The sequence below is a fragment of the Piliocolobus tephrosceles genome, chromosome 3 (assembly GCF_002776525.5).
Source record: "Piliocolobus tephrosceles isolate RC106 chromosome 3, ASM277652v3, whole genome shotgun sequence".
NCBI classification, from domain to species: Eukaryota; Metazoa; Chordata; class Mammalia; order Primates; family Cercopithecidae; genus Piliocolobus; species Piliocolobus tephrosceles.
In genome coordinates, this window is record NC_045436.1 from 170,080,210 (window position 1) to 170,106,463 (window position 26,254).

At 41.7% G+C, this 26,254-nt stretch overlaps 1 protein-coding gene and 1 long non-coding RNA gene across 3 annotated transcripts in view; one reads left to right on the forward strand and one right to left on the reverse strand.

The window, feature by feature from the left end:
- Positions 1-25,015, reverse strand: part of CD38 (CD38 molecule) — an 82,309-nt gene extending 57,294 nt beyond the window's left edge. Inside the window, exon 1 of one of the 2 annotated variants that reach the window (XM_023206946.1) lies at positions 24,851-25,015. Coding sequence is in view for 1 of the 2 variants with exons in the window: in XM_023206944.3 (XP_023062712.1) it covers positions 4,810-5,045 (236 nt within the window). In the remaining variant the exon portion in view is untranslated. Of the gene's footprint in view, positions 1-4,809; positions 6,237-24,850 lie in introns of those variants that run through there. The other variant, XM_023206944.3, reaches the window with a different exon arrangement.
- On the forward strand, positions 12,842-19,831 carry LOC111539168. Its single transcript, XR_002730597.1, has 3 exons — positions 12,842-13,004; positions 13,800-13,944; positions 19,410-19,831. It is a non-coding gene; the product is annotated as an uncharacterized LOC111539168 (long non-coding RNA).
- Positions 25,016-26,254: the final 1,239 nt, after the last annotated feature.

Genomic DNA, 26,254 nt, shown 5'->3' on the forward strand with positions numbered 1-26,254 from the left:
CTGGAGATGCAGAAGTGAATAAAATAGTCCCTCCCCATGGGGCCCCCACCTCGTCTTGGGGCAGGTGTAAGGGGAGCTCTCAGAAATGCCTGCTCCCATCCCTGAATGCTTGCCTAGACCACCAGCAGTCTGCAGGTATCATCAACCCTCACCATCATCCATGGAGAGGGCTGGTTTTCACCCAGGTGAGGAGATTAGTGGAACTAAAGTAACACTCTCTGAATATCTTCCTAAAGGCCCAGCTTCCCCTAGGTGGTGGCTCTCCATTCCCTCCTGCATGCCCCACCCCACCCCTGACATCACCTGGGTCCTGACTATCACCCAGACACTGGGCTCCCTCCCACAATACCGAGATGCTGTCAGCGCTGACACTCAGCAAACGCTTTGTTGAATCTTGGCCATGTCTTCCAGGTCTCATGTACCCAGAGCCATCTTGGTCAGAAGGTAGCTCTTGTTCTTGAGACAGCAGAACCAGGGGTGATCTGTTCAGGAATATTCTGCATGTAATGCCCCCGGTTCAACTCAAAGAACCGACCTGGTAACGCCAAGAACAAGCTTCAATACTTATCTACCCACTCTAAAAAACTGGCAGAAAGTGAGTTTTGTGAGGGTGAGAGATTTTTGGAAAAGGACAACCAAAGAAAAGGAACCGTGAGAAAGATAAAGTGCTACAACCTCTAAAGAAATACTAAGGAGCTATTATACAAAGGAAAAATTAATAGTTTCTGTGCTCAAGACAGAAGTTGAGGGTTTGGGGAGTAATGGTATTAAATAGTTCACTGGGGAGGTATATTTATTATGACTTTGTTACTTTTAATACCCTGGCATATATACCATTCATTTAATTCAGCTAAATATTTAATGCCTATTATATTTCAGGCACTATTATAGCCCTCAAGATATATCACTAAACAAAAGTCCCTAGGTTCAAGAAGGCATTCCAGGAAGCATGTATTAGATTTTTGTAATCTTCAAAGCTAACTGATAAAAGGTAATAAAATGGAGCAGTAACGGACAAAAGAAAGACCAGAATAAAATGAAAACAGAAAAGCTAACGAATCCAGATGTTAAGGGTAAAAGCTGTCTACATTATTTTTGTTACTTCCTCCATGGAGGGGTGGAGTTTGTTTCTCCTTCTTTTGAATCTGGGCTGGTCTGGAGGTTGTTTTAACCTATAGAATCTGTGTAAGGGAAGCTGTACCAGTTGTGGATCTGAAGCTTTGAGAGGGCCTGCCAGGCTCCACTTTTGAGAGTTTAGAAACCTTGAAGAAATTCAGCTACACCAGGGAGAGACCATATGGAGAGGCCGCATGGATACAGAGAGTCCCTATAGCAACACAGAAAGGAAGGGAGGCCTGGCCAGCCCAGGAGCGATCGTGTGTGTAGGTGGGACATCTTGGATGTTCCTGCCAAGACAATTTTGCAGATGCCTACACCCCAGCTGACACCAAGTGAAACAGACCACTCACCTGATCCCAGTCAAACTACAGAACCATGACAGGCAATAAATGATTGTTTTAAGTCACTAAATTTTAGGGTGGTTGTTTATTATGCAGCAACTGATGACCAAAACAGAAAGTGATACTTGGAAGTGAGGTCCTGTGTAACAAAACCTTAAAACATGTATGTGATGATTAATTTTAAGTGGCAATTCGCCTCAGCCATGGTATCCAGATATTTGGTCAACACATCTGGTTGTGATGTGAAGGTATTTTTTAGATTTTAAGTCAGGAGACTCAGGTGTGAAGCACATTATCCTTCATGATGTGGTGGGCCTCACCTAAGCAGTTGAAGGCCTTAAGAGAAAGACTGAGGTCCCAGGAGTAAAAGGGAATCTACCAGAGACTGCCTTTGGTCACCAGCTGCAACATCAACTCTTCTGTGTCTCCAGGCTCCTGGCCTGTCTAGCAGATTTGGGGCTTGCCAGACTTCACAATGATATAAGCCAATTTCTTAAAATCTCTTTTTATTAATATATTTATATTATGTTATATAAATTTTGTTTCTCTGGAGATCTTTACTACTATAATGTGGCATTAGTACTAGGACTGTGTGACAGGCAGGAGAGGAGAGGTCTAAAGGAGACTGTTAACGCAGGCAAGATGGACTTGGGGAAAATTGTTGTTAGCAAGTAGAAGAAAGGCAGCCTGTATTATGCCTTGATAGAAAGTTTGCTAACACTGTCACGTGTCACAACACAGAGAGCAGAAAATATACCTAATGATCTTACAGGTATGGTAAAGAGATTTCCAGGCAGAATGTTGAAAGTACCAACTCACTTCTTTTTTGAATTTGTTTTGTTTTGTTTTTTGAGATGGAGTCTCGCTTTCTCACCCAGGCTGGAGAGCAGTGGTGCAATCGCGGCTCGCTGCTGCTGCTACCTCTTCCTCCTGCGTTCAAGCGATCCTCCCACCTCAGCCTCCAGAGTAGCTGGGATTACAGGCATGCACAACACCTGGCTAATTTTGTATTTTTAGTAGAGATGGGGTTTCAGCATGTTGGCCCAGCTGGTCTTGTACTCCTGGTGTACTCTTAAGGTGTACTGTTGTACACCTTAAGTGATCCACCTGCCTCAGCCTCCCAAAGTGCTGGGATTACAGGCATAAGCCACAGTGCCTGGCCCAACTCACTTCTTTTAGCTGTGTCTGATAAGGTACAGAAAGAGAGAAAATAATTCTATATTTTTTTAAAGCAGAATCAAAAGCAAACATTTCCATGTGAGGATTTGTTGGGTTTGAAAATAAAACTGTCGTACTGTCGTACTGTCGTTCCTAGTCTTTCCAAAGAATATCACAATAAGAAATAGTCTCAAGGCAATGATCGAGTCTAGAGTGCTGCCAGTAAAACATGTTCACAAGGTCAAGATTTCAGGGATGTGGCTCTAAGACTGTGTGTGTGTGTGTGTGTGTGTGTGTGTGTGTGTGTGTGAGAATATTATCTAAAATATATAAAAAGCTCCGACAAGAAGAAATAAATAAGCAGCTCAATAGAAAGTATCAAGTATCTGGACAGGAAAATCATAGAAAAAAATATAAATGGCAAATAAACATATACAAGATGCTTAGACTCACTGATACTGAGGGACCAATTAGATGCTTTTTTTTCTCTTAAGTAAAAAAGTTGAAAATATTCAGCATTGAGATTGTGGGAAAGCATCCCCTCTGATAGACTGATGATGGGAGAGTAAAATGGCACAACTATTTTGGAGGATATTTGGAATACCTGGAATTTGGAAAAATCAAAACTTAAAATAAGCCTAATTCTCCCTTTTACTCAGCAATTTCATCACTAGAAATCTATCCTACAGAAATACTCCCGTATGTACACACAATATATGTATGAAGATTTTCATTACATCGTGTTTCTCCCAACTAAGGTGAAAATTTAGTGAGCGAGAACTTTGTCATTCACTCGTGTCATCAGTAGCTAGATCACTGCCTGGAACAGAGTGTGTGCTCAACAGGTACTTGTTGGATGAGTGGGATTGAAAAATTGGAGACAAGCTAATTTCCTGTCAATAGGAAATGGTTACATCTAGTTTATGAAATACTATGGGCTGTTAAAAGAAATGAGATAAATCTATATGTATTCACATTGAAAGATCTTCAAGACCAGTGTCCAGTGTTAGTTTCCTTTTTTTTTTTTTTTGCATTTTTTTGGCATGAGGTTGCTTTCTGACATTAACATTTCATTTTGGATTTCACTTCATACTTTACAATGCAGCCTGGAGGAACGCCTCAACTTCTAGTTTCTCTCTCCGTTAAGTATCTAATGATGTGTAAATAGAACAACTAACGGGAGGCTGGGAATCCCAGAAGGCGAACATTTTGCAACCGGAACCGTTGCGTGTGCTCGGGGAGGTGAAGGAGGTCTTTTCGCTCATTTCCTGGGATTGCTTAAATGCGGGATTTTGCTATCACAAGCACACAGCGTAAAGTAGCAGCTCCCTCTGCCTGCCTTCCCGGCTTGTTCTGTTTTACAAGAAACGAAAATGAGTCCTGCCTGTGAAAGCAAGCCCTGGGAATCAAATCTAAAAAGCAGTTCCCTTTAGGAGAGGTTAGTATCTGGGAAGAAGCATGAGAAAACTGGAAGGTCCCATGTGGTGGTTTTTTTCCAAGGTTTGTACAGATTCACCGAGTTGCTGCGCCTTATCATATAAGTAATGTCTCAGTTTTTAGAAGCTGACATTGTTTTGTTAATTACTTCTCTGGTCACATGTATTTCAGCCCGCGCAACAAGAATCGGTATGTTGTTTTATGTAAATGAATAAAACTAACCTCCGTGGTTTAGCCCTTCTACACCCTCCTCTCCCACCACAGGCTTTGCAAGCCACAATCAAGTGTCCTTTGCAACCGTCCGGGCCCTTTCGGGTCAGAGACAGCGGGCGGACACCGCAGAAAAAGTTGAAGATGTCAGCGACCTCCTGCGTCTGCGTGTTATTTTCTGTCCCTAAAGCGGTGAAGCGGGGCTGAGCGTGCCGAGGGTGGGCTGCAGCCCGGCGAGGGGCTGGGCTCAGGGCATCTTGCCCAGAAGGCAGGCATCGGTGCCAGGTGTTCACCGGCTACGCAGCAGAGCCACCGAGCAGCGAGCCCCTCCCCCACCGTGGGCACGCTCGATGCCAAGGCCAGCTGGTCTTGCAAGCGGCCCGCGGAGCCCGAGCCCGGGACTCCCTACTCAGCACCACCCGGCGGACTCTCGGCTGACCCGCCACGGACCATGCCCGGTTCCGGGCGATCTGGGCGGCTCCCCCGCGCGCCAGGCCCTGCTGTCCCCGCAGTGCCCACCGGTGCGCATTAGTCGCCAACCCACCTCATCTCAGGATGGACTTCAGTGTACTTGACGCATCGTGCCAGGACGGTCTCAGGAAAGCGGCTGGTTGTGCCGGACCCGCTCCACTGCTGGCGCCTCCTCAGGACGACCACCGCGACCACCACGCCGAGGATCAGGAGGACCAGGAGACAGACGCCAAGACAGAGTTGGGCTCTCCTAGAGAGCCGGCAGCAGGGTTTGTCCCCGGACACCGGACTGAACTCGCAGTTGGCCATAGGGCTCCAGGTGGGGTCGGTTGGGCGAAGATGAGGCCCGCGTGAGGCTGGAGAAAGGCTGGCTGGGCTCTGAAACTGCACCTCCCCTTCTCTTTCACTTGCCTTTTCTATGTTTCCCTTCCCACCCCCAACCCGTTGCCTCAGAGTTCAGTGGCTGGTTACACCAATAAGAGTTTAAAAGACCAAGGCTCTTGTGCAGTGATCCACCCACTCCACCTCAAGGGAGAAATAGCCACCTTAATCCTCTGCAGTTGTCCTAATGGGGCAGACAGTACATCCTTATACTCCCTCCCCTAACTCCCTTCATCAACCGGGCACTTTACACCTGAGCCACATTTGCTTCCTGGAACGCATGAGGGCGGGCTGCCCGCTTCTATACCTGTGTGCACACAATGCCCTCTGCCTGGAAAAGGGTGTCCTACGTCTTCTTCTTAACTCTGACAAATGCCTGGTCAACCACCTTTAAAGACTGAAGACTCAACTTAAGTCTGACTCCTTCTCTCAACTGGCATCAGTGGCTAAGCTCCAGGTTCAAATTTAGTTCATCTGGGATGACATGGGGCAAGTTACCCAACTCCGCACTTCAGATGTAAAGCCGGGATAGTAGCAGTACCTACTTCATGGGATTGTTACGAGAATTAAGTGAGTTAATATCTACAACGTGTTTAGCACTAAGTAACAAACCTGCACGTCCTGCACATGTATCCCTTATACCTGGCACATGGTAATCACCCATTAAGTGTAAGTTTTTCCTACCAGTTCCATGGAGTTGCTCAGAGATGCAGTTTTATAGTCCGTGAAATGTGTTTGAAGCAGGGTCTGGCACACAGTAATACTGCACTCTGTGGGAGTTTAATAAATAATAAAGTGGCTTTTCTTGCCTCTTCTTTGTTAAGACAACATCTGTGACATTCAAGCACAGACCTAAGTAATGTGAGCTAGCAAGTTACCCAACTCCCTTGGGACAAACATTTCCCAAGCAGAGGAAATGGCAGGTGCAAAGACTCTAAGGCAGAAAAGCCCTTGGCCTGTTGGGGAGCAGCAAGGAGGCCAGTTGTAGTTAGGCTAGAGCATTGAGGAAAACAGAACAGAAGTTCGGAAAGTAGCAGGAGGCCAGATCACCCATGGCCCTGTAGGACAGGATGACTTTTTTGGACTGTGTGTTTTATTTATATTTTATCTTTTTTATTTTATTATATTTTGTTTTAAGTTCTGGGATACATGTGCAAGACGTGCAGGTTTGTTACTTAGGTAAATATGTGCCATGGTGGTTTGCTGCACCTATCAATCCATCACCTAGGTATTAAGCCCCACGTTTTAGCTATTCTTTCTGATGCTCTCCCTCCCTCCACTCTCCCCAACAGGCCCCAGTGTGTGTTGTTCCCCACCCTGTGTTCATGTGTTCTCATTGTTCAGCTCCCACTTATGAGTGAGAATATGCAGTGCTTGGTTTTCTGTTCCTGTGTTAGTTTGCTGAGGATCATGGCTTCCAGCTTCATCCATGTCCCTGCAAAGGACATAATCTTGTTCCTTTTTGTGGCTGCACAGTATTCCCTGGTGTATATGTACCACATTTTCTTTATCCAGTCTGTCATTGATGGGCATTTGGGTTGATTCCATGTCATTGCTATTGTGAATAGTGCTACAATGAGCATATGCATGCATGTATCTTTATAATAGGATGATTTATATTCCTTTGGGTATATACCCAGTAATGGGATTGCTGGGTCAAATGGTATTTCTGGTTCTAGATCTTTAAGGAATTCCCCATACTGTCTTCCACAATGGTTTAACTAATTTACACTCCCACCAATAGTGTAAGTGTCCCTATTTCTCCACAGCCTCACCAGCATCTGTTATTTATTGACTTTTTAATAATCACCATTCTGACTGGCATGAGATGGTATCTCATTGTGGTTTTGGTTTGCATTTCTCTAATGATCAATGATGTTGAGCTTTTTTTCATATGTTTGTTGGCCGTGTAAATGTCTTCTTTTGAGAAATATCTGTTCATGTCCTTTGCCCACTTTTTAATGGGGTTGTTTATTTCTTGTAAATTAGTTTAAGTTCCTTATAGATTCTAGATATTAGACCTTTGTCAGATGGATTGTGAAAATGTTCTCCTATGCTGTAGATTGTCTGTTCACTCTGATGATAGTTTGTTTTGATGTGCAGAAGTTCCTGAGTTTAATTAGATCCCATTTGTCATTTTTGCTTTTGTTGCAATTGCTTTTGACATTTTCATTATGAAATCTTTGCCACTGCCTGTGTCCTGAATGGTATTGCCTAGATTTTCTTCTAGGGCTTTTATAGTTTTGGGTTTTATATTTTAAATCTTTAATCCATCTTGAATTAATTTTTGAAAAACATGTAAGGAAGGGGTACAGTCTTAATTTTCTGCATATAGTTAGCCAGTTTTCCCAGCACCATTTATTAAATAGGGAATCCTTTCCCCATTGCTTGTTTTTGTCAGGTTTGTCAAAGATCAGATGGTTGTAGATGTGAAGTCTTATTTCTGAGATCTCTATTCTGTTTCATTGGTCTGTGTGTTTTTGTATTTTATTTTTAACCCATTCATGTGCATTTTATTTCTAACCCATACAAGGTCACCAAATGACTTGATCTGGCATACTATTTTAAAGGCTCAATCTGGCTTGGTATTGAGAATAAATTGTAGGAGGATAAGGATGGACAACAGTTACAATGGCTGTAATACCAGTAATGAAGGTGGCAAAGAAAAAGAAAGATGGATTCTGAATAGAGTTTGAAGGTAGCAGTAGCAGGATTTGCTGATTAATTGGATGTAGCATTTGCAAGAAAGAGATGAGTCAAAGATGATGCCAAGATATTTTATTTGTGTAACTGACCAAAGGAAGGAAAGCACTGCAATCTCCAGTGATGAGAAAATGGGAGGTGAAGTAGATTTGGTCTTGGGAAGAGGCATGAATCAAGAATTTGGTTTTTGATGTGCTAAGTTTGAGACGTCTATTAGACACCCAACAAGAGGCATCAAGGAGCCACTTGGGTATAAGCTTCTGGAGTTTGAGCAAGGGATTAATGATGGAGATACTAATAAGGGAGGTCTTAGCTATCGACAGTTTTTAAAGCCAAGAGTATATATAACATCATGTGAAGAGTGTGTGCAGAAACAGAAGAGTTCCAGAGGCTCAGCCATGGGCTACTCCTGTGGCAGAGGTCAGAAAAATGAGAGAGCTTTAGCAAGGAGAACTGGGAAGGATGATCCCTGAGACAAGAGGAAGGGTACCCTGAAAGTTATTGATGATACCGACAAGATAAATCATTTTAGAGGAATGATGAGGACAAAGCCCACCCACAGTAGGTTTAGGAGAGTATGTGAGAAGGTAAGTGGTATCAGTAAGTTAGCTGGAGTTCGTGTGTGTGTGGAGAGCTTTTCTGTAAAATGGAATCAAGAAATAAAGCCATGGCTAGAGGATGCTGGGCAGTCAAGTCAGGAGAGAATATTTTGTTCTAAGATGAGATTATCACAGTATGTTTGTAGGATGCTGGGGTGACTCAGTAGGCAGGCGACAACTGACAATTGCTCCAGTAATTTCCCTCAACCTGCTGAGCTCAAGCGATCCTCCTGCCTCAGTCTCCCAAGTAGCTGGGACTACAGGAACGCACCACCATGGGCCTGGCTAATTTTTTGTATGTATGTATGTATTTATTTATTTATGTAGAGACAGGGTTTCACCATGTTGCCCAGGCTGGTCTTGAACTCCTGGACTCATATATTGGTGATAGGTATCCAAAGCACAGATGAGAGTGTGGGTAGGAGCTCCACCACCTCACAGAAGAAATTTGGAAAACACAGCTTTCAGGGTTGGGAGGTTCATGGATTTGACGATGATGACGTGGATGTACTTTGCTGCTGCTTCTCAGTGAAATGAGAAAAAAAAAAGTTATCTTCTGAGAGTTGCTGGGGTGCTGGTAGACCTGGAAGGGGACCAGGAGAGCAAATGGACTGTGGGTTCTCAGGGTATCATCAAGTGGTCAGGAATTTTTTAAAAGGTCAGTTAGTAGGTTGTGTTCTTTTGCCCAGCCACTCACCACTGTTTAAACGAAAGGGTGAAAGTGAACAGAGTTGGATTTGACAGGGTTGGGATTTGCTGCATGTATTTGTGTTCCAAGGTTGCCATAACAAAGTGCCACAACTGGGTGGCTTAAGCAACAGAAATGTATTGACTCACAGGTCTGGAGGCTAGAAGTACGAGATCAAGCCGTCACCAGGCTGATTTCTTCTGAGGCCTCTCCCGTTGGCTTGTAAGTGGCTGTCTTCTCACTCTGTCTTCACATGGTCTTCCCTGTGAACTCCTCTGTGTCCAGTTTTCCTGTTTTTATAAGAACACCAGTCATACTGAATTTGGGCTCACTTTAATGACCCATTTTAACTTAATTACCTCTTTAAAGCTATTACCCTATCTTCAAATACAGTCACATTCTAAGGCACTGAGGGTTAGGATTTCAATATATGAATTTGCGGGGTACACCATTCGACCCCTAACACTGGTAAGTATAATGGGGAATAAAAGGTCAAGGGAGCAGAAACTTTAAGCAAGAATGGGTTTTGTTTTTGGTTTTGGTTTTGGTTTTTGTGAGTTGTTTTGTTTTTGTTTTTTGTTCTTTTTTGTTTTTTGGTTTTTTGGTTTGTTTGTTTGTTTTTGTTTTGTTTTATTTTTTTGAGACAGGGTCTTGCTCTGTAACCCAGGCTCTGGAATGCAGTGCTGAGACCATGGCTCACTGCCGCCTTAACCTCCTGGGCTCAAGCGATCCTCCTGCCTCAGTCTCCCAAGTAGCTGGGGCTACAGGTGTGCACCACCACACCTGGCTAACTTATAGTATTTTTTTGCAGAGATGGGGTTGTGCCATGTTGCCCAGGCTGTTTTCAAACTCCTGGATTCAAGCCATCCACTCGCCTCAAGGATGGGATTTTAATAATGATCCGTGGCATCTAAGTCCCACAGAAACTGAAGCAGGGGCAAAAGAAGGGTGAGAGATCACGAAAAGATGAGAGAGCTCATGGCTGGGAGGTCCTGAAGGGACCAAAGAGTTGTTAGAAAAGACAACATTTGCATTTGAGTGCTTTCATAGGCAATGCAGACTCACTCTGTCCAAAACTAAACTGTTAATCTTTCTCTGTCAAACCAGCTCGTCTTCTGGTCCTTTGCATTTCAGTGAAAAGAACCAACATCTCCTGCAGTTACTCAAGCTAGAAGTTTCCCAGTCTTTGACCCTTCACTCTCCCTCATTCCGCGTATCCACATGGACGACAGTTCTACTGCCTGCAAATTATTCATTAAATATCCATTTCTTCATCTCCACTACGACTTAGTCCAAGAAAAAGTTCACCTCCTTTCTTACCCGGGAAGAGCTTCCCCACCATTCTCCTGATTCCACTCTTTCCACCTTCCTCCATGTATTATCTACACCACTGGTATAGGCTGGTGAGGTTTTTTTTTTCCAAGTCACTCCTTTTAAAGATATAACTTTTACAACATAATTCTGATTCCCTCCCCTCTTGCTCTGGACATGGCAAGCAGCTTGTCAGTCAGCCCACATCTCCTTCTCCAGCCTCCATGGGCACCTCTGTCCCCAACAGCTCCTATGCTTCTCCACTCCTGCTGGCCTTCTCTGTGCCCCCAACGAGCCCAAGCTCTCCTCTGCCTCTGGGCCTTCACAGATGCCATGCCTTCACCTGCTGACTCCTACTGACCCTTCATGTCTCAGCTTCAATGAGACATCCTCAGGAAGCCTTTTCTAACCCCACTTAGCTCCCAAGATAAGTTCGATCTGCAAATTGTTGTACACTCTTCTCGCTGAATAACATAGATGCCAGCAGATCTCATGAGACAATACCCATCTCAGAGGCTCTGGTCTGTACCACTCAGCCCAGGAATACACACTCTGAGAATTTCTTCAAGGTGTCCCCTCCTCAGGAAACCAGGAGTTTACACAAGGCTAGGTTGTCAGCAATTGAAATTTATTCTCTAAGTATCCTGGGATCAAGTTGATGTCTATAAATGCTGGTTGAACAAACTAGTTAGTGAATGACAGAAATGTGGGTTTTGCCTCTGGATTCATTTCTGTAATTTCTGACCTTACTGTGTTCACTGCCTTCTTCTACTCTCTTGTTCTTGGGCATGTGCTTTCTTTCATGATCCCTATAGTGCAAGGTTCAAAATCAGTTACCATGCAAGAAGGTTTGCCACCTGCTCTTTATGAAACTGAACCGTTGGAAATTATAGCTTTCCAGCTTGTGAAACGAAACATCTAATACCTGCCACAAAACACACCCCTTTGAAAGGGCTATTTATTTCTGACAATAAATATGATAAACACGCATGGAGTAAATGTCAAATAGATCGAAGTGCTAGATTCAGAAAATGATTCTTCTTCCCTAAACTCCCCTCTTCCCATTTTAATGAACAAGCAGCATACACACACAGAGAAACAGAGAGAGAAAGATCTTCATCGTTTCATTACAATTATAGCGTAAGACATATCCTGTTGTGTACCTGGCTTTCCTCACATAGTAATGTGTGTTGAAGACATTAAATACCAGCACGTGTTGCTTACCCAATTCTTTTAGTTGACCCCTAGAATTCTATCATATAGTATGCTAGAGTTTACTTAACTATATAAATGAGCACAGAATACTACAACAAATATTCTTGTGGTGGCATAATTTTTAGGTATCCAAGTACATACATTCCTAAAAGTGGACTCCCTGGGTCAAAAGACACAAGCACTTAAAATTTTGAAAGACATTGCCAGCCAAAGGGGTGGTACTAGTTGGCTCTCTCACTGACGGTGCCTGAGAATGTCAGTTTTTCAACCCTCACACAGTTACAGTTTCAAGTTTGTTTTGTCTTCATTTCTGATTATTAATCATCAGGGATTTGGGGGCAACTTCAGATGTTTCTCTTTCTGTGAAATGTAATAAACACTTGAGGAAATAAAACATAAAGGAACCCTATAGCCCTTTACTTCTGCTACGTTACTTGGTTTGTGAATATTCTTTGGAGGGGAAGGTGTAGCAGACAACTTGCAGATCTACTATGTGGTTCATCCTTCACCTCGGTCTTATCTCCTATAGCATCCCCTTCCGCCATTCTCTCGGGCATGCTGGCAGCGGCAGTGGGACGTGGGCACTGGGCGCGGGATGCGGCAGCGTGTGGGCTTTGGTTGGTCCAGGGATTTTTCTTGCCTTTTCTTCACACTTCTCCTGGTCAGAAGACTTTGAGTGTCACCAGGAAGCTCAGGGTTAACCTGTTTTTTTTAGGGAGGTCTTTGTCTCCTCAATATGTTTTGTGCCTCCTCAAGGCAGGATACAATCACGAAAAGACGAATAGATAAATGCTGAATATCAAAAACAGCAGAAAAGCATGCTCGTTGATGCCACACAGAGCACCTGTGACCTGCTTCTTTCTAGCAGATTCATGTAAGACAGCTGTATGATTTCTCCTCCCACATCCTGAAACTGAGCAAGGCTGAACCTTGTATTTACTACTCTTTCTGTATTTTTAATGAAATAAGAGTAAATAGAACTTGGCAAGATGCCTCAAAATGCTTTTAATTCATTTGGGCTGCCTGCCATTCATTCTAGGCTTCCCTGTTTATTTCATCAGAGTAAAGATAGGAGTTCATCAGAAGTCAACTTCTCAGCCACATCCTCCCTTAGGTCTGACCACAGCTTAACAGATCTGGTGACTTTTCAGCTCTCCCACTGCCCCACCTCCTTCACCCAGTTGCTATTCCTTAACTTTCAGGTGACAGTTTAGACACTCCAAATCTGAGACATCTTTTACAGCCCTTCATGTCTGGATTATAAGCTCGTATCACGGATAAACATATGCATCCTACACTTCCTGATTTTTTGCCACCCCACCACCATCCCCAACTAGATTGCAGAAGGATGCCAAACAATCTTTGTCTCAGGTACGTCCTTAGTGGCTAGCAAGTCCCTGGTGCTTAGAGGGCACTGCACAACTATATGTTGATGAGTATCACACTGGAATGTAATTCTTTTTACTTCCATCCCCTTATTCAGTCATTTGTGCATTAAATATTTACTGAGCACCATGAACTATTTTAGTACTGGGTTTATAGCAGTTAAACAAATTCAGTCGCCAGAAGCTTATGTTTTAAAGGGAAATAGACATATAATAGACAAGAGAAGTAAACCATAGCACATGTGAGGTGATGGTGAGGGCTAAGAAACCAACGCAGCAGGGAACAGGATAAAGACTGGGGGGAAGGTTGCAATTTTGGGTAAAGGACCAAGGAAGGTCTCACTCAGAAGGTGGCACTTGGGTAAGAATCTGAAGAAGGTGAGGTGAAATCTGGGGGAACAGGGCTCCAGACAGAGAAGAGCAATTGCAAAGGCCCTAAAGCAGAAGCAAGCCTGGTGTGTTCAGAGAACAGCAGAGGTCAAGTAACAGGTGCATGGCACAGGAAGAACAAGGAGGAAATATGTGGGAGATAAGGATAGAGATGTAATTGTGTGTTTGGGACCTGGAGATAGACAGGCACTGGTGCAAAAGAGTGACATGTCCTGACGTGTTTTGTCAGGCTCACTCTGGCTGTTTGTTGAGCAGAAACGGAAGTGGGGCAGAGACAGAAGCAACAAGGCCATTTTGGAAGCCATGGTGCCATAATCCAGACAAGAGATGATGGTACCTCGAACTGGGTTGGCATCAGCAGGTGCAATTAAATTCTGAATATATTTTAAAGGTACAACAGACAGGATTTGCCGATGGAGTAAAGAGACAATGAGAGTGGTCAAACGCAACTCCAAGATTTTTGGCTTGAGCAACTGAAAGGATGGAGTTGTCATTTACTGACTGGAGAAAGACCATGAAAGGCGAATTCATTTGAGGTATGTTGGGTTTAAGATGCCTGTTACATATCCAAGTGAAAATGTTGAGAAAAACACCATGCCGCGCTCCACAAAAGTTAACTTGTTCAATCCTCAGAAGAACCCCATGAGATAAGTAGTATTTTTGACCCCATCTTACAGGAAAGAGACTGAGGCCTGAAGCCCATAGAGGAAGAGTGACTTTTCCAAGTTTACCTAGTTGGTTGGTGGTGGAAGTGGGGAACTGGGATTCAAACGTAAGCAATAGGGCTCCGGAATTCATGCTCTTCTACACTTTGCAAAACACACACACACACAAACACACACACACCACCTCATTCTAGTCACTTAATAAATTTCTTGCCATGAGCATTCATTGAGCCCATTTATGAGCCAGTCACCGTGGCAAGGGACTGGAGTGCTCTAATTAGATTGGGTCTGAGTCACTTTATGTGGGCCTGATCTTGGGGGTGGAGCCTCACATCAGCTGAGAGTAAAGTAATGAGCAGCTCTCCAGAGGAAAATCAGGGTGTCGTCACCAGAAATAGGGTGAATAGATGCTGAATATATCTATTTCTTAAAACCCATTCTGATATCAAATTTAGCTCATCATAGCACGTGGACAAAGTTTATATATGATCCATTCTTTATATGCATTTCAAACACACCCAGAACACCAACTTGTGCCAAAATTTTCTCAAAAGATTTTCTAATAAGATGTTTACTTGATTCCCTGGGACAATTACACTTTCCATTCTTATATTCTAACACAAAGAGGCTGAAGGTCAAATATCTCAGCTGAGGGGAGGAACACATTCTTGAATATTTAAGAAGCAACTGTGCAATGCTTTCTCAATGCAGCATTTTTCAGAGCAAGTTAAAAACAAAAGCAAACAAAAATTCCAAAAGAAAGCCCCAAATATAATTCATTGAAAATAGGGATACTGAATATCATTCACTGTGTTTTTATTTTATTGTATTTTATTTTTTTAGAGCAGCTTTAGGTTTACAGCAAAATCCAACAAAAAATACAGAAAGTTCTCCTATTCTTCCTTCTCCCTACACATGCAGTCTCCCCCACTATCAACATCCCACCCAGAGGGGCACATTTGTTAATATCCGTGAGCCAACATTGACATGTCATTATCACCCAAAGCCCATAGTTTACATTGGCACTCCCTCTTGATGTTGTACATTCTAGAGGTTTTAAGAAAGGTAGAGTGACTTCCACACACCATTATAGTATCATACAGAATTGTTAAACTGCTCATTCATCACTTCCTCTCTTCAACCTCAGACAACCATTGTTGTTTATTTGTTTGTTTACTGTCACTGCAGTTTTGCCTTTTCCAGAATGTTATACAGCTGGAATCACACACCGTGTAACCTTTTCGGATTGGCTTCATTCACTTAGCAACATGCATTTAAGGTTCCTCCGTGTCTTTTCATGGCTTAATAGCTCATTTCTTTTTAGCACTGAATAATATCATTTGTCTGGAGGTATCACAGTTTATCTACTTACCAACTGAAGAATGTCTTGGTTATTCTGTTTTGTTCCCTGACAGTAAATTTTTCTTACTCTAATAAATTGTAAAATTCTTCTTATTAATATTTTACTAAATAATTAGTAATCAAAGCAAAGTTCAAATGTATATTTCAGAAAGACATTCCTTCTTAAAAAGTAATAAGCTCTACAAATAATTTTTCAGGTTGTAATAGCAATTGTGTGCTTATATATAATTTTGAAAAATAAGAGTACAAAGAAAAATACAACTACTTGTAACTTCAAGAATCAGAAATCAATAGCATTAATATTAATATTTTGGTGTATTACATATATATATATTTCCTGGAATTTATATCCTAAGATTTTAACTCCACATTATATGATACATATTTTAGCTTATCTTTAAATATTCTTTCTTTTTGATTATTTTTCCTCCTCTGTACATACACGGACAAATATTCTTCTGAAATAGCATTTTTATTTATTTTACTTAAAAACATATTCTAAAACTATAATCTTTAAAAGTCATGTAGAAAAAAGTAACTCAGCTCTTTAAATTAGATTGTCAAAAACATCATCAAGTACCTGGAAATCATTTTTTTCTTTTCAAAAGTGTATTTATTATACATTTCCAGATCAATAGTATAATGCATGGTTTTTTGAAAAGTAATAGGAAAATAACCTCGTGTTCATTATAGCATTATTCACAATAGCCAAGGTTTGAAATCAACCTAAGTATCCATCATATTCATCAATGGATGAATACATAAAAAAATTGTGGTACATATATACAATAGAATATTACTCAGCCATAAAAAAGAAGTAAATCCTGCCATTTGTGATAATTTGGATGAACCTGGAGTACATTATGCTAAGTGAAATAAGCCTGACACAGAAAGATAAATACTGTATGATTGCACTGAGATGTGGACTCTAAGAAAACCAAACTCATAGCAGAGAGTAGAATGTTGGTTGTCAGGAGGTTGGGGTTGGCAGAAATGGAGAAATGGTCAAAAAGTAGAAACTTTCAGTTCTAAGTTCAGAGAATCTAATATACAACATAGGTGGTGATGGATGTGTTCATTTGATTGTTGTAAGCTTGTATGCTTTGAGTATATTCAATCTTTATTTTTAATTAAATATTTTTAAATGAAATAAACTTTAAATATAATAATATAATAAAATATAAGCAGTTACAAATAAGATTATAAAAACCACCCATAATCATAGTACCTAGAGAAAATTATGTTTTTGCTTATCCTTCTACTTATGTGTGTGTGTGTGTATATGTATATATGGGTGTGTGTGTATAAAAGGAAAGTCGTAGACATACATACACACACATATGTATGCACAGTTTTGAATTAAGTTCTTTTTTTTTTTTTTTTTGAGATGGAGTCTTACTCTGTTGCCCAGGCTGGAGAGCAGTGGCGCAATCTCAGCTCACTGCAACCTCTGCCTCCTGGGTTCAAGCGATTCTTCTGCCTCAGCCTCCCCAGTAGGTAAGACTACAGGCACATGCCACCATGCCTGGATAATTTTTGTATTTTTAGTAGAGACAGAGGTTCACCATATTGGCCAGGCTCCTGATCTGCCTGCCTCGGCCTGTCTCAGCCTCCTAAAGTGCCGGGATTACAGGCGTGAGCCACCGCACCCGGCCAAATTAAGTTCTTAAAACCATCTACAAAAAAAGAAAATAGCACATAAACATGAAAATCATGTAACAAAAGCTCACTCATTCATTCATTTATACACTCAAAACCTGTGTTGAGCCTCTGCTATTTACCTGGCTGTGGGCTGGGTTCCAGGAATATAAAGACCTTCAAGACAAGGTATCTGTTCTGTGCATGTCTATATTCCATCCAGGAGAAGGAATTTCTATCACATAAAAATAATTTATCACTGTGCACACCATCATGCAAGCCCAAGCACAGAAATGTGGTGGCAAACGTGAGAGAATGGTGAATTCACTAAAATTACAACTTCATCCAGATTCTCATTCATAAATTATTTTCTCATATTTTATGTCCTAAAGCTTGGTTTTCTAGCTACCAAGCTAGCAATATACTGGAAGATAACAATAAAGAAACTACTTTCTTGTTTTTTAGCACTTCAATACGTTCCCTGTTTTATTGTATACATGTATTGCCACATACAATTTTATCTCACTTAAGTTTCATGCTCAGTTAATTTCTTTTCCATTCCAAGTGAGAAGGTGGCACACAGGACAACATGCCAAAAAAAACCTCTTTCCTAGAACTCCACAGCTACAGTAGAATTTTAAAACTCCATTTTTAACAAACAGCAATTTCCACTTTAAAAACCTATATGCCCATGGAGAAACCCCGTCTCTACTAAAAATACAGAAAATTAGCCAGGCCTGGTGGCACATGCCTGTAATCCCAGCTACTCAGGAGGCTGAGGCACAAGAATCGCTTGAACCCAGGAGGCGGAGGTTGACGTGAGCCGAGGTCACGCCACAGCACCCCAGCCTGGACAACAAGAGTGAAACTCCGTCTCAAAAAGAAAACAAAACAAAAAAACGATATGCCATATGTAATGTTTAAACAAAAATATGTTGGCTGGGTGCAGGGGCTCACATCTGTAATCCCAGCACTTTGAAAGGCTGCAGCAGGCAGTTTACTTAGGAATTTGAAACCAGCCTGGGCAACATGGTGAGACCCCATCTCTACTAAAAATACCAAAAAAAAAAAAGGTAGGCGTGGTGATGCACACCTGTAGTCCCAGCTACTCAGGAGGCTGAAGGAGGAGGATCACCTGAGCCCAGGAGGCAGAGACTGCAGTGAGCCAAGGTCACACCACTGCACTTCAGCCAGGGTAAAAGAGGGAGATCTTATGTGGAAAAATAAATAAATAAATATATACATATATATTTATATGTATTTATATTTATTACATTTATATTTATATATGTATATATTTGTTTATGCATGCTTACATATATAAAGAAAAATAATATCTTTAGCAGACAACTATTAATTCATTTATTCAATTTATTTAATAAATAGTTTCAAGTTTACCATATGTCAGCACTTGATCAGCCGTGAACAAATCAGAGAAAAATCCCTGTCCTCAGCTGCTTTGGAAAATAATCTGGCAATTCCTCAAAATGTTAAGCAGAGTGAACATGACCTGGAAATTCCACCCCTGGATATCTACCCAAGAGATATGAAAACATATGTTCACACAAATGTACATGAAGGTTCATAAAGGCATTATAATAATTGAAAAACAGAAACAACCCTTTTGCCCTTAACTGATGAATGGATAAGCAAAATGTGATTTGCCCACACAGTGAAATATTATTGAGCCAAAAAAAAAAAAAAATGAAGTGCTAACACATACCACAACATGGACGTACCTCGAAAACATGCTAAGTGTAAGAAGCTAGTCACAAGAAGTAACATATTGTATAATCCCATTTACATGAGATATCCAGAATAGGCAAATCCATAGGGACAGAAAGTAGATTAGAAGCTCCCTAGGACTGGATGGCGGTAGAAGAGGAGTGACAGCCCAACAGGAATGGGATTTTCTTGGGGTTGAGAGGAATGTTGTAAACGTGTGTGATAGTCACAAAACTGAATATACTAAAAACTACTGAATCATATACTTTCAGGGCAAATTTTATGTTTGTAAATTCAATCTCAAAAAAAAGATGTTAAACAAAATCCCTCCTCGCATAGGGTTTATAGTTTCTGGTGCAACTCCCTACCATTTTTCCTGGTTCTGATATGAAGATAGCCCATTCCAGATTTGATGCCACTGGGTAAATACTGGGAGTGGAGGGGGGAAAGAAAAGGAGAAAGCAGTGTATTGAGCATTTATTAATTTATGGTACTATCCAACTAAATAGTAGCTCTTTGGCGCTGTACCCCATGACATCCCCTGCCACAGAAACAGGGAAAATTGTTTCCATTGGCAGAATAGTCATACGCTGCCTCTTACCAACTCTTAGGAAGAGAAAGAAGGAATGAGGAAGAAGAAAGGGCATGGAAGAGAAGTGAAGAAATGAGAAAAACAGGAGGAGGAGGAAGAAGGTAGAGAAAGAAAAAGAAAAGAAGAAAAAAGAAAATGGAGGAGAAGTTTAGGTAGAAGAAAATGAAGGAGGAAATGAAGAGGAAACATTAACTGAGCATTGACTAAGTGCCAAACACCATACTGGGGTCTCTCTGTACACAGTGTTATTCAATCTTCAAAATAACCCCATGAGGTAAATATTACTATACCTGTTTTACAGATTTGAAAACTTGAGTGTGGTGCACATAGCATTTTCAGAGGTACCGCTGCTGGGAGTTCTACCAGTCAGACCTTGAGCGGCACATCATGTTCTTTCACCCAGAAATCTGGGTAGTGGGCTCCATAGCGGACCAGTAGTGTAATCTGGATGTTATTCTTGGCTATTTCCTTAGTCCTTCCCCATCCCTGAGATGCTTGAGCTTCCTAATACTCTGTAATATGCACCAGGAGATGGTTTTGATATACGTAACTAGGAATTTTGCCTGCAGCAGACAGAGGTCAGGTAACTTAACTGAGGACCCACACATATATGTGGTGGAAATAGGACTTGATCCCTGTCCACCTGATTCCAAGCATTGACTCTTAGCCATGATTCCCTACAAAAGGCAGTGAGGTGTGTAGGCTGTAGCTCCATGGCCCACCCGCAGTGAAGACAACACCAGCATTCAGATTGTGGCCCAGGTGGGAAACGTTTTGTCCTATTTCATTCTGTAGAAATCTATAGGCATTGACACCAAATACTTTATACACACTGAAACTTAACTAATTGATCTTAAATAAGACTGCATATTCTCACTTAAATGAAGAATCTAAAACAAACTCATAGAAACAGAGAATAGATGGGTGGTTACAGAGGCTGGAGGTTAAGGGTATTAGGGAGATGATGAATAAGGTATGAAAATCTCAGGAGGAATATGAAAGTTTTTTTGAGATCTATTGCATAGTGTGGTAAATATAGTTAATAAACAGTATTGTACATTTCAAAATTGCTAAGAGTAAATGTCAAATGTTCTCATGACAAAAAAGGCTAAGGATATGATTTCATTCTTTTTTATGGCTGCATAGTATTCCACATCTTTTGCAGCAACATGGATACAGCTGCAAAAGATGCAGCTTAGGATAATAGAGGCCATTGTCCTAAGTGTATTGATGCAGGAACAGAAAATCAAATGCCCCGTGTTCTCACGTTTAAGTGAAAGCTAAACATTGCGTACACATGGACATAAAGATGGAAAAAAATAGACTCTGGGGACTACTAGAGGAGAGAGGGTGGAAGGGGAGGGAGGGTTGAAAAACCAGCTATCAGGTACTATGCTCACTACCTGGGTGATAAGATCAGTAGCATACCAAACCCCAGTGACACACAATTTGCCTGTGTAACAAACCTGCCCATGTACCCCCGAAACTAAAATAAAAGTTGAAAAAAAAATGCTAAATATTTGAGATGATGGATATGTTAACCAGCTTAATTTAATTTTCCTACATTGTATTTATAAATTATAACATCACTTTGTGCCCCAGAAATATACACAATTATAAATTATCAATTTACAATAAAAATTGTTATTAAAAATGCTGATGTTATTGGGTTTTTAAAACATTAAACATTTAATGTTTAAGAAATTCCCACCGGGTGTGGTGGCTCATGCCTGTGATCCCAGCACTTTGGGAGGTCGAGGAGGGCGGATCACCTGAGGCCAGGAGTTCGAGACCAGCCTGGCCAACATGGAGAAACCCTGTCTCTACTAAAAATACAAAAATTAACCGGGAGTGGTGGCCCATGCCTGTAGTCCAAGCTACTTGGGAGGTTGAGGCAGGAAAATCGCTCAAACCGGGGAGATGGAGGTTGCAGAGAGCCGAGATCGCACCATTGCACTCCAGCCTGGGCAACAAGAGTGAAACTCTGTCTCAAAATAAATAAATAATTTTTTTAAAAAAGAAATTCCCTGTAAAGGATTCTCTGTAATATTAGCGGAAAGAAGTGGTGAAGAGGGAGTGAGGTTGAGAAGAAGTTTTCTTTAACAGGGGACCACTATTCAGAACAGTCTAGGAGGCATGTGCTTTTGTCCTCTTTATAGACAGAAGGATTATTATTCTGTTCAGCCAAGGTCACAGTTCTAGGACAGTGGAGCTGGTATTTGACCTTGGGCCCACAAAAATACACTGCAGTTCGTGCAGGGAGAACCAAATGGTCTTCCTCCACTCTCCTTGGTTCTTCGACAGGACTATGAATTAAATCGGCATATAACAGATTAGCAAGAAAAAAACTATGTCTAACTACATACATTGGCACAGGGGTCCCATGAAAATATGAGAGTTGAAGAAAGACCAGATGATTGAAGCTTATATAGCAGCCTGAGCTACAGAAAGGAATAGGAGGAGATTGGGGCTTCCAGGGGTGGTAGAGACAAGCTATGAGAAGGGGAGGGAGGAAATATAAGGTGAGTAAAAGTTTGTCTTGTTATGCAAATGAAGTATCTCAGGTAATAAAACTTGTCTAGAAACAGCCCTCTTCCTGATAAAGCTAGTTTTACTAATGTAGATTTCTTTTACAAGAAACATAACTTTCCATTTACAATAGGCATAAATTTCTTTTACAAAGGGCAGCTTTTCAGAGATACTCCTGCGTCTGCAGTTTATCTGAATAACCAGCTTGAAATATGCCAAGAAGTGTATTTTGGGGTGGCACATCTTATCTCCCACAGTATGTTTTGAGGTGGTGCATCCTGAACCCCAACAAATGAGTGTCTTCGAAAGATATGGCTGGCCACTGCACAGCTGTGCTGTGCACGGAAAAATGAATAGCACTCCAAACCTCACCCTCCAAGGCCACTAGCGGGAAAAACAGCTCTCCACAGCCCAACATACCTGCTGGATGTTACAATAACCCAAGCCCACGATGAAGGCCTGAGTCATTCAGAGAAAATACACCCATTAAGGGCATCTTCTTCACAAGACTAGTTACATGTAATGCGTCCTATGTCAAAATGTTTCTCGACATTTGTTAACCTATCAAACATATTCTCAACTAATCTCCACTCAGGTCAAGAAAATGCAGTTGCGTGTCATTTCCTGAGTCTGGCTGGTATTGCGAAATGTAAATTCAACAATTTTTCAAACACATCTCACATCTCAGACCTGCCGTTGGCAAGCACCTCTTTAACCACAAACTACATTAGTGAAAATGAGAAAGAAAAACTTCCCTCTTGCTGGGCGCTTCATAGAACTAGTCAGGTGAGACCATCTCTGAGGGTCTTTGACAGCTCAGTTTTACTGCATAATCTGTTTTCAAGACCCTTTAAAAGGCCAGATTGTCTAGTACTTTTCTTTTATGAGAAGAGCTTCCCCCAATCCACCCTGCTGTCTTTTAGCAAAAACAACAGAAAGTCGGTTTTTTCCCCTTGTTTTGTTGTGGTTTTTTTTGTTCATGGTGGTGTGTTTTGTTTTAGTTTTATTTTTTCAAATTCCATGATTATTTTCAAAATGAAGATCTAGCGTACCATGTAATTGTTAAGTTTATGTTTATGTTGCAGAGAATGGAAGAACTGTTTAGTCTCCACCTTGAGAACCTTAACATCATCTATCAGTTTACATGGTACTTGCCCTGCGGAGAACTTCAGAGCTCTCAGATTGTTTTACCTTTATTCCCTGGAAACTTTGGACTATTGGAATATAAGCTGGAATAAGAAACTCATTGATTTAAAAGTGGAGTGAAGTGATTATCTGTCTAATAACCCGATGGTTAAGTTTGTTTGTTTGTTTTTTTTCAAATACGGTTTCAGAGTACACAAATGAGCACACACTCACACACTCACAGATGCATAAACACTCTGAGACATTCATCACTGGTGGTTACTATCACTCTACATTGACTGAAGGTTACATCTGGACACAGCATTTCTTTTTTCTTTGGGGATTTTCACCCATAAATAATATGCAGTTGTTCAATTCATTGCTAAACTACAGAGATTCAGTGAAAACTGAATACATTAATATTGCAAATGCATTTACTCTTTGACTCACTGACCCCATTTCTAGAAATTCAACCTACAAATATCTCTGCCCACATGAAAGATAATAAATACACCAGATTAGTCATTGCAGCATTGTTTATAAGAGAAACTGGCACTGGGCACGGTGACTCACGCCTGTAATCCCAGAACTTTGGGAGGCCGAGGCGGGCGGATCGAGAGGTTGGGAGTTCGAGACCAGCCTGACCAACATGGTGAAATCCCATCTTTATTAAAAATACAAAAATTAGCCAGGCATGGTGGCACACACCTGTAATCCCAGCTACTCAAGAGGCGAAGCAGGAGAATTGCTTGTAACTGAGAGGCGGAGGTTGCAGTGAGCCAAGATTGCACCACTGCACTCCAGCCTGGGCAACAGAGCAAGACTCCATCTCAAAAAATTTTTTTTAAAAAGAGAGAAACTGATTGCAAACAACCTGAATGATGTTCCTAACGGGGTGGGTTAAATAAATTACAAAACATCTCTCCCATGGAATATTATGCAGCTATAAAAAATAAAGTGAGGAATCTCTGTATGTATTGATACAGAATAATCTCCAGGATGTACTATTAAGGGGTACAAAGTATTTTGTATTGAATGCTTCCTTCTGTGTAAGAAAAGGTAGGGAGTAATAACATGTGTTTATGTGCCTGCATTTTTGCAAAGAAACCCTAGACGGATCTACATGAATCTTTAAACAAATGGTCATCAGAATAAGACGTGTGGGAACAGAACAGGGGACAGGAGTGGGAATGAGATTTTTTCATAGTGTTTTATTTTTAAGCCATGTGTCTATATTACCTTTTTCAGAAACAACATAAAAATCACTAAACGTAATCTGAAACAAATCTATGTACTTAAATTACAAAAATGGACCATTGGGAAAGAGCCCGTTTTATCCATCTTATCAGGCATGCTTATCAAATACTTCATCAATTGGAAAATCAACAAAATAAAGTATGTGTGCAGCTACATCCGTCGCTGATTCTTTATCTCATTCAAAACCACACAGTGCTGACAGCAACATCCTTCCTCTTAGCATTCATGCTTCTGCCACCACCCAGGGGCACTGAGTTCACAGCCAGTTCACAGAAGGTAAGAAAGTGCACACAACCCTTAGAGAGGAGACAATCATAGATATGTGCATGCTTCAGAGAAGAACATCTGGAAATTCAGCAATGTTCCTAAACTAAACATACCCCTGTTTCCTTGGGTCCCTTTAGGCCAGGGTTCACAATGGGGTCACACTAATCCCAACAACCTCTATTTTAGTGGCTCATGACGCCTCTATTGTTCTGCAGAATACCATCCCCTTTCAAAGAGCCTCCCTGTCCATATTTCCGGGGGTCATCGTGGGGATTATCTCACCTGTGCTCCAAAAAGCTGCCCACAGTCCCATGGCCTCCATCGTGGTTTTCCTCTCCTCTCAATCCCCACTGGTGATACACACGAAGAAGCTGTGACCTCACACCCCCCGCTTGGCCTTCCAGATCCTCCAGCCTCTCCCTTTGGCTCTCTGCCCTGGATCCAGCCCCAGCAGGCTCTCCCAGAGGAAGGAAGGTGGCTGAGGTCCGGTTATCCACTCCCTCGGCTGGCTTCCTCCCTGCAGGGTTGCCTCAGGCCACTGGGTTCCTTGACAGAGGCCACTGCTCTTCTCGAGGTAACCTCTCAGTGGGACTCTCTCCTTCCAGATTCCCACGACCTGCCTGATGCCTCACTCCATGAGGCATTGGTGCATCTCTGCACACATCAGTGCTTTGCAGATAGTCCCTATTAAACCTCCTCCAATTTTCCTGATTTGAGTGTGCCTTTCGTGTGTCTGGATAGGGCCTGACCGAACTGGATTCTCCCTGCCTGCAAGACAGTTTATGTATGTCCCATCATTGCCTTTGGTGGGCACCATCTCTGTGAACCTCCAGCTGTGCCATGGCTGGGCCACACTTTGAGAGCCGGGTCCTATCCCAATGCTGTTTGTGGCTCTGTGTCTCGTAACATTCTTAAAGACCCTACTCCATCTCCTCCTCACCTAATGGAAAGGGATGCTACTAACAATTATGCAAGGACAGAGGACACCCACTGGCGCGATCATGAGCCATTCAGGATGTTTGGTTTCTACATATATACACAGGAGCACACACAAACATAACAAATATCTGCTACAGATACGATGGATACCTTCTAATTCTTCTCCCTTTTCCAGACCGCCTTTATCTGAAAATAATCCCTCCCACAAATGGACTTCTGAAAGCCCCATGCTATCAGCCCTGAGGTATCTGAGCCCCAGAGATAGAGACAGCTTAGACAAAGGCCGGAACAATCTAATCTGAAATTTTAGAAGAAGAATGCAGTGTGGTGTATTTTGGATATGACATTTATATCAGAGAGATGAAGATGGAGGGTGATATATTGCCAGATGAAATGCTAAGAGGACAGCCACTTTATCTTCTTAGTGATTTATATTTAAATATCCCTTAGTGATTTATATCTTCTTAGTGATTTATATTTACTATTTACATTGTCAACCAGCATCAATGTGCAGTGGCCAGAAGCCTGTCTCCAATGGGCCTTTACTGGCTTTCCATCTCATTCCAACAAAAGCCAGTGAAATAGCCTGCAAGGCCTGACCTGATCTGGCCTATTTTCTTCCCTCACCTTGATCCTGCCATCCTGACCTCCTTGCCATTCCTCAAATAGTTCAGACACATGGCTACCACGGGGCCTTTGCTTCTGCTCCCTCTGCTTGAAATGTTCATTCTACAGATATAAGAATGG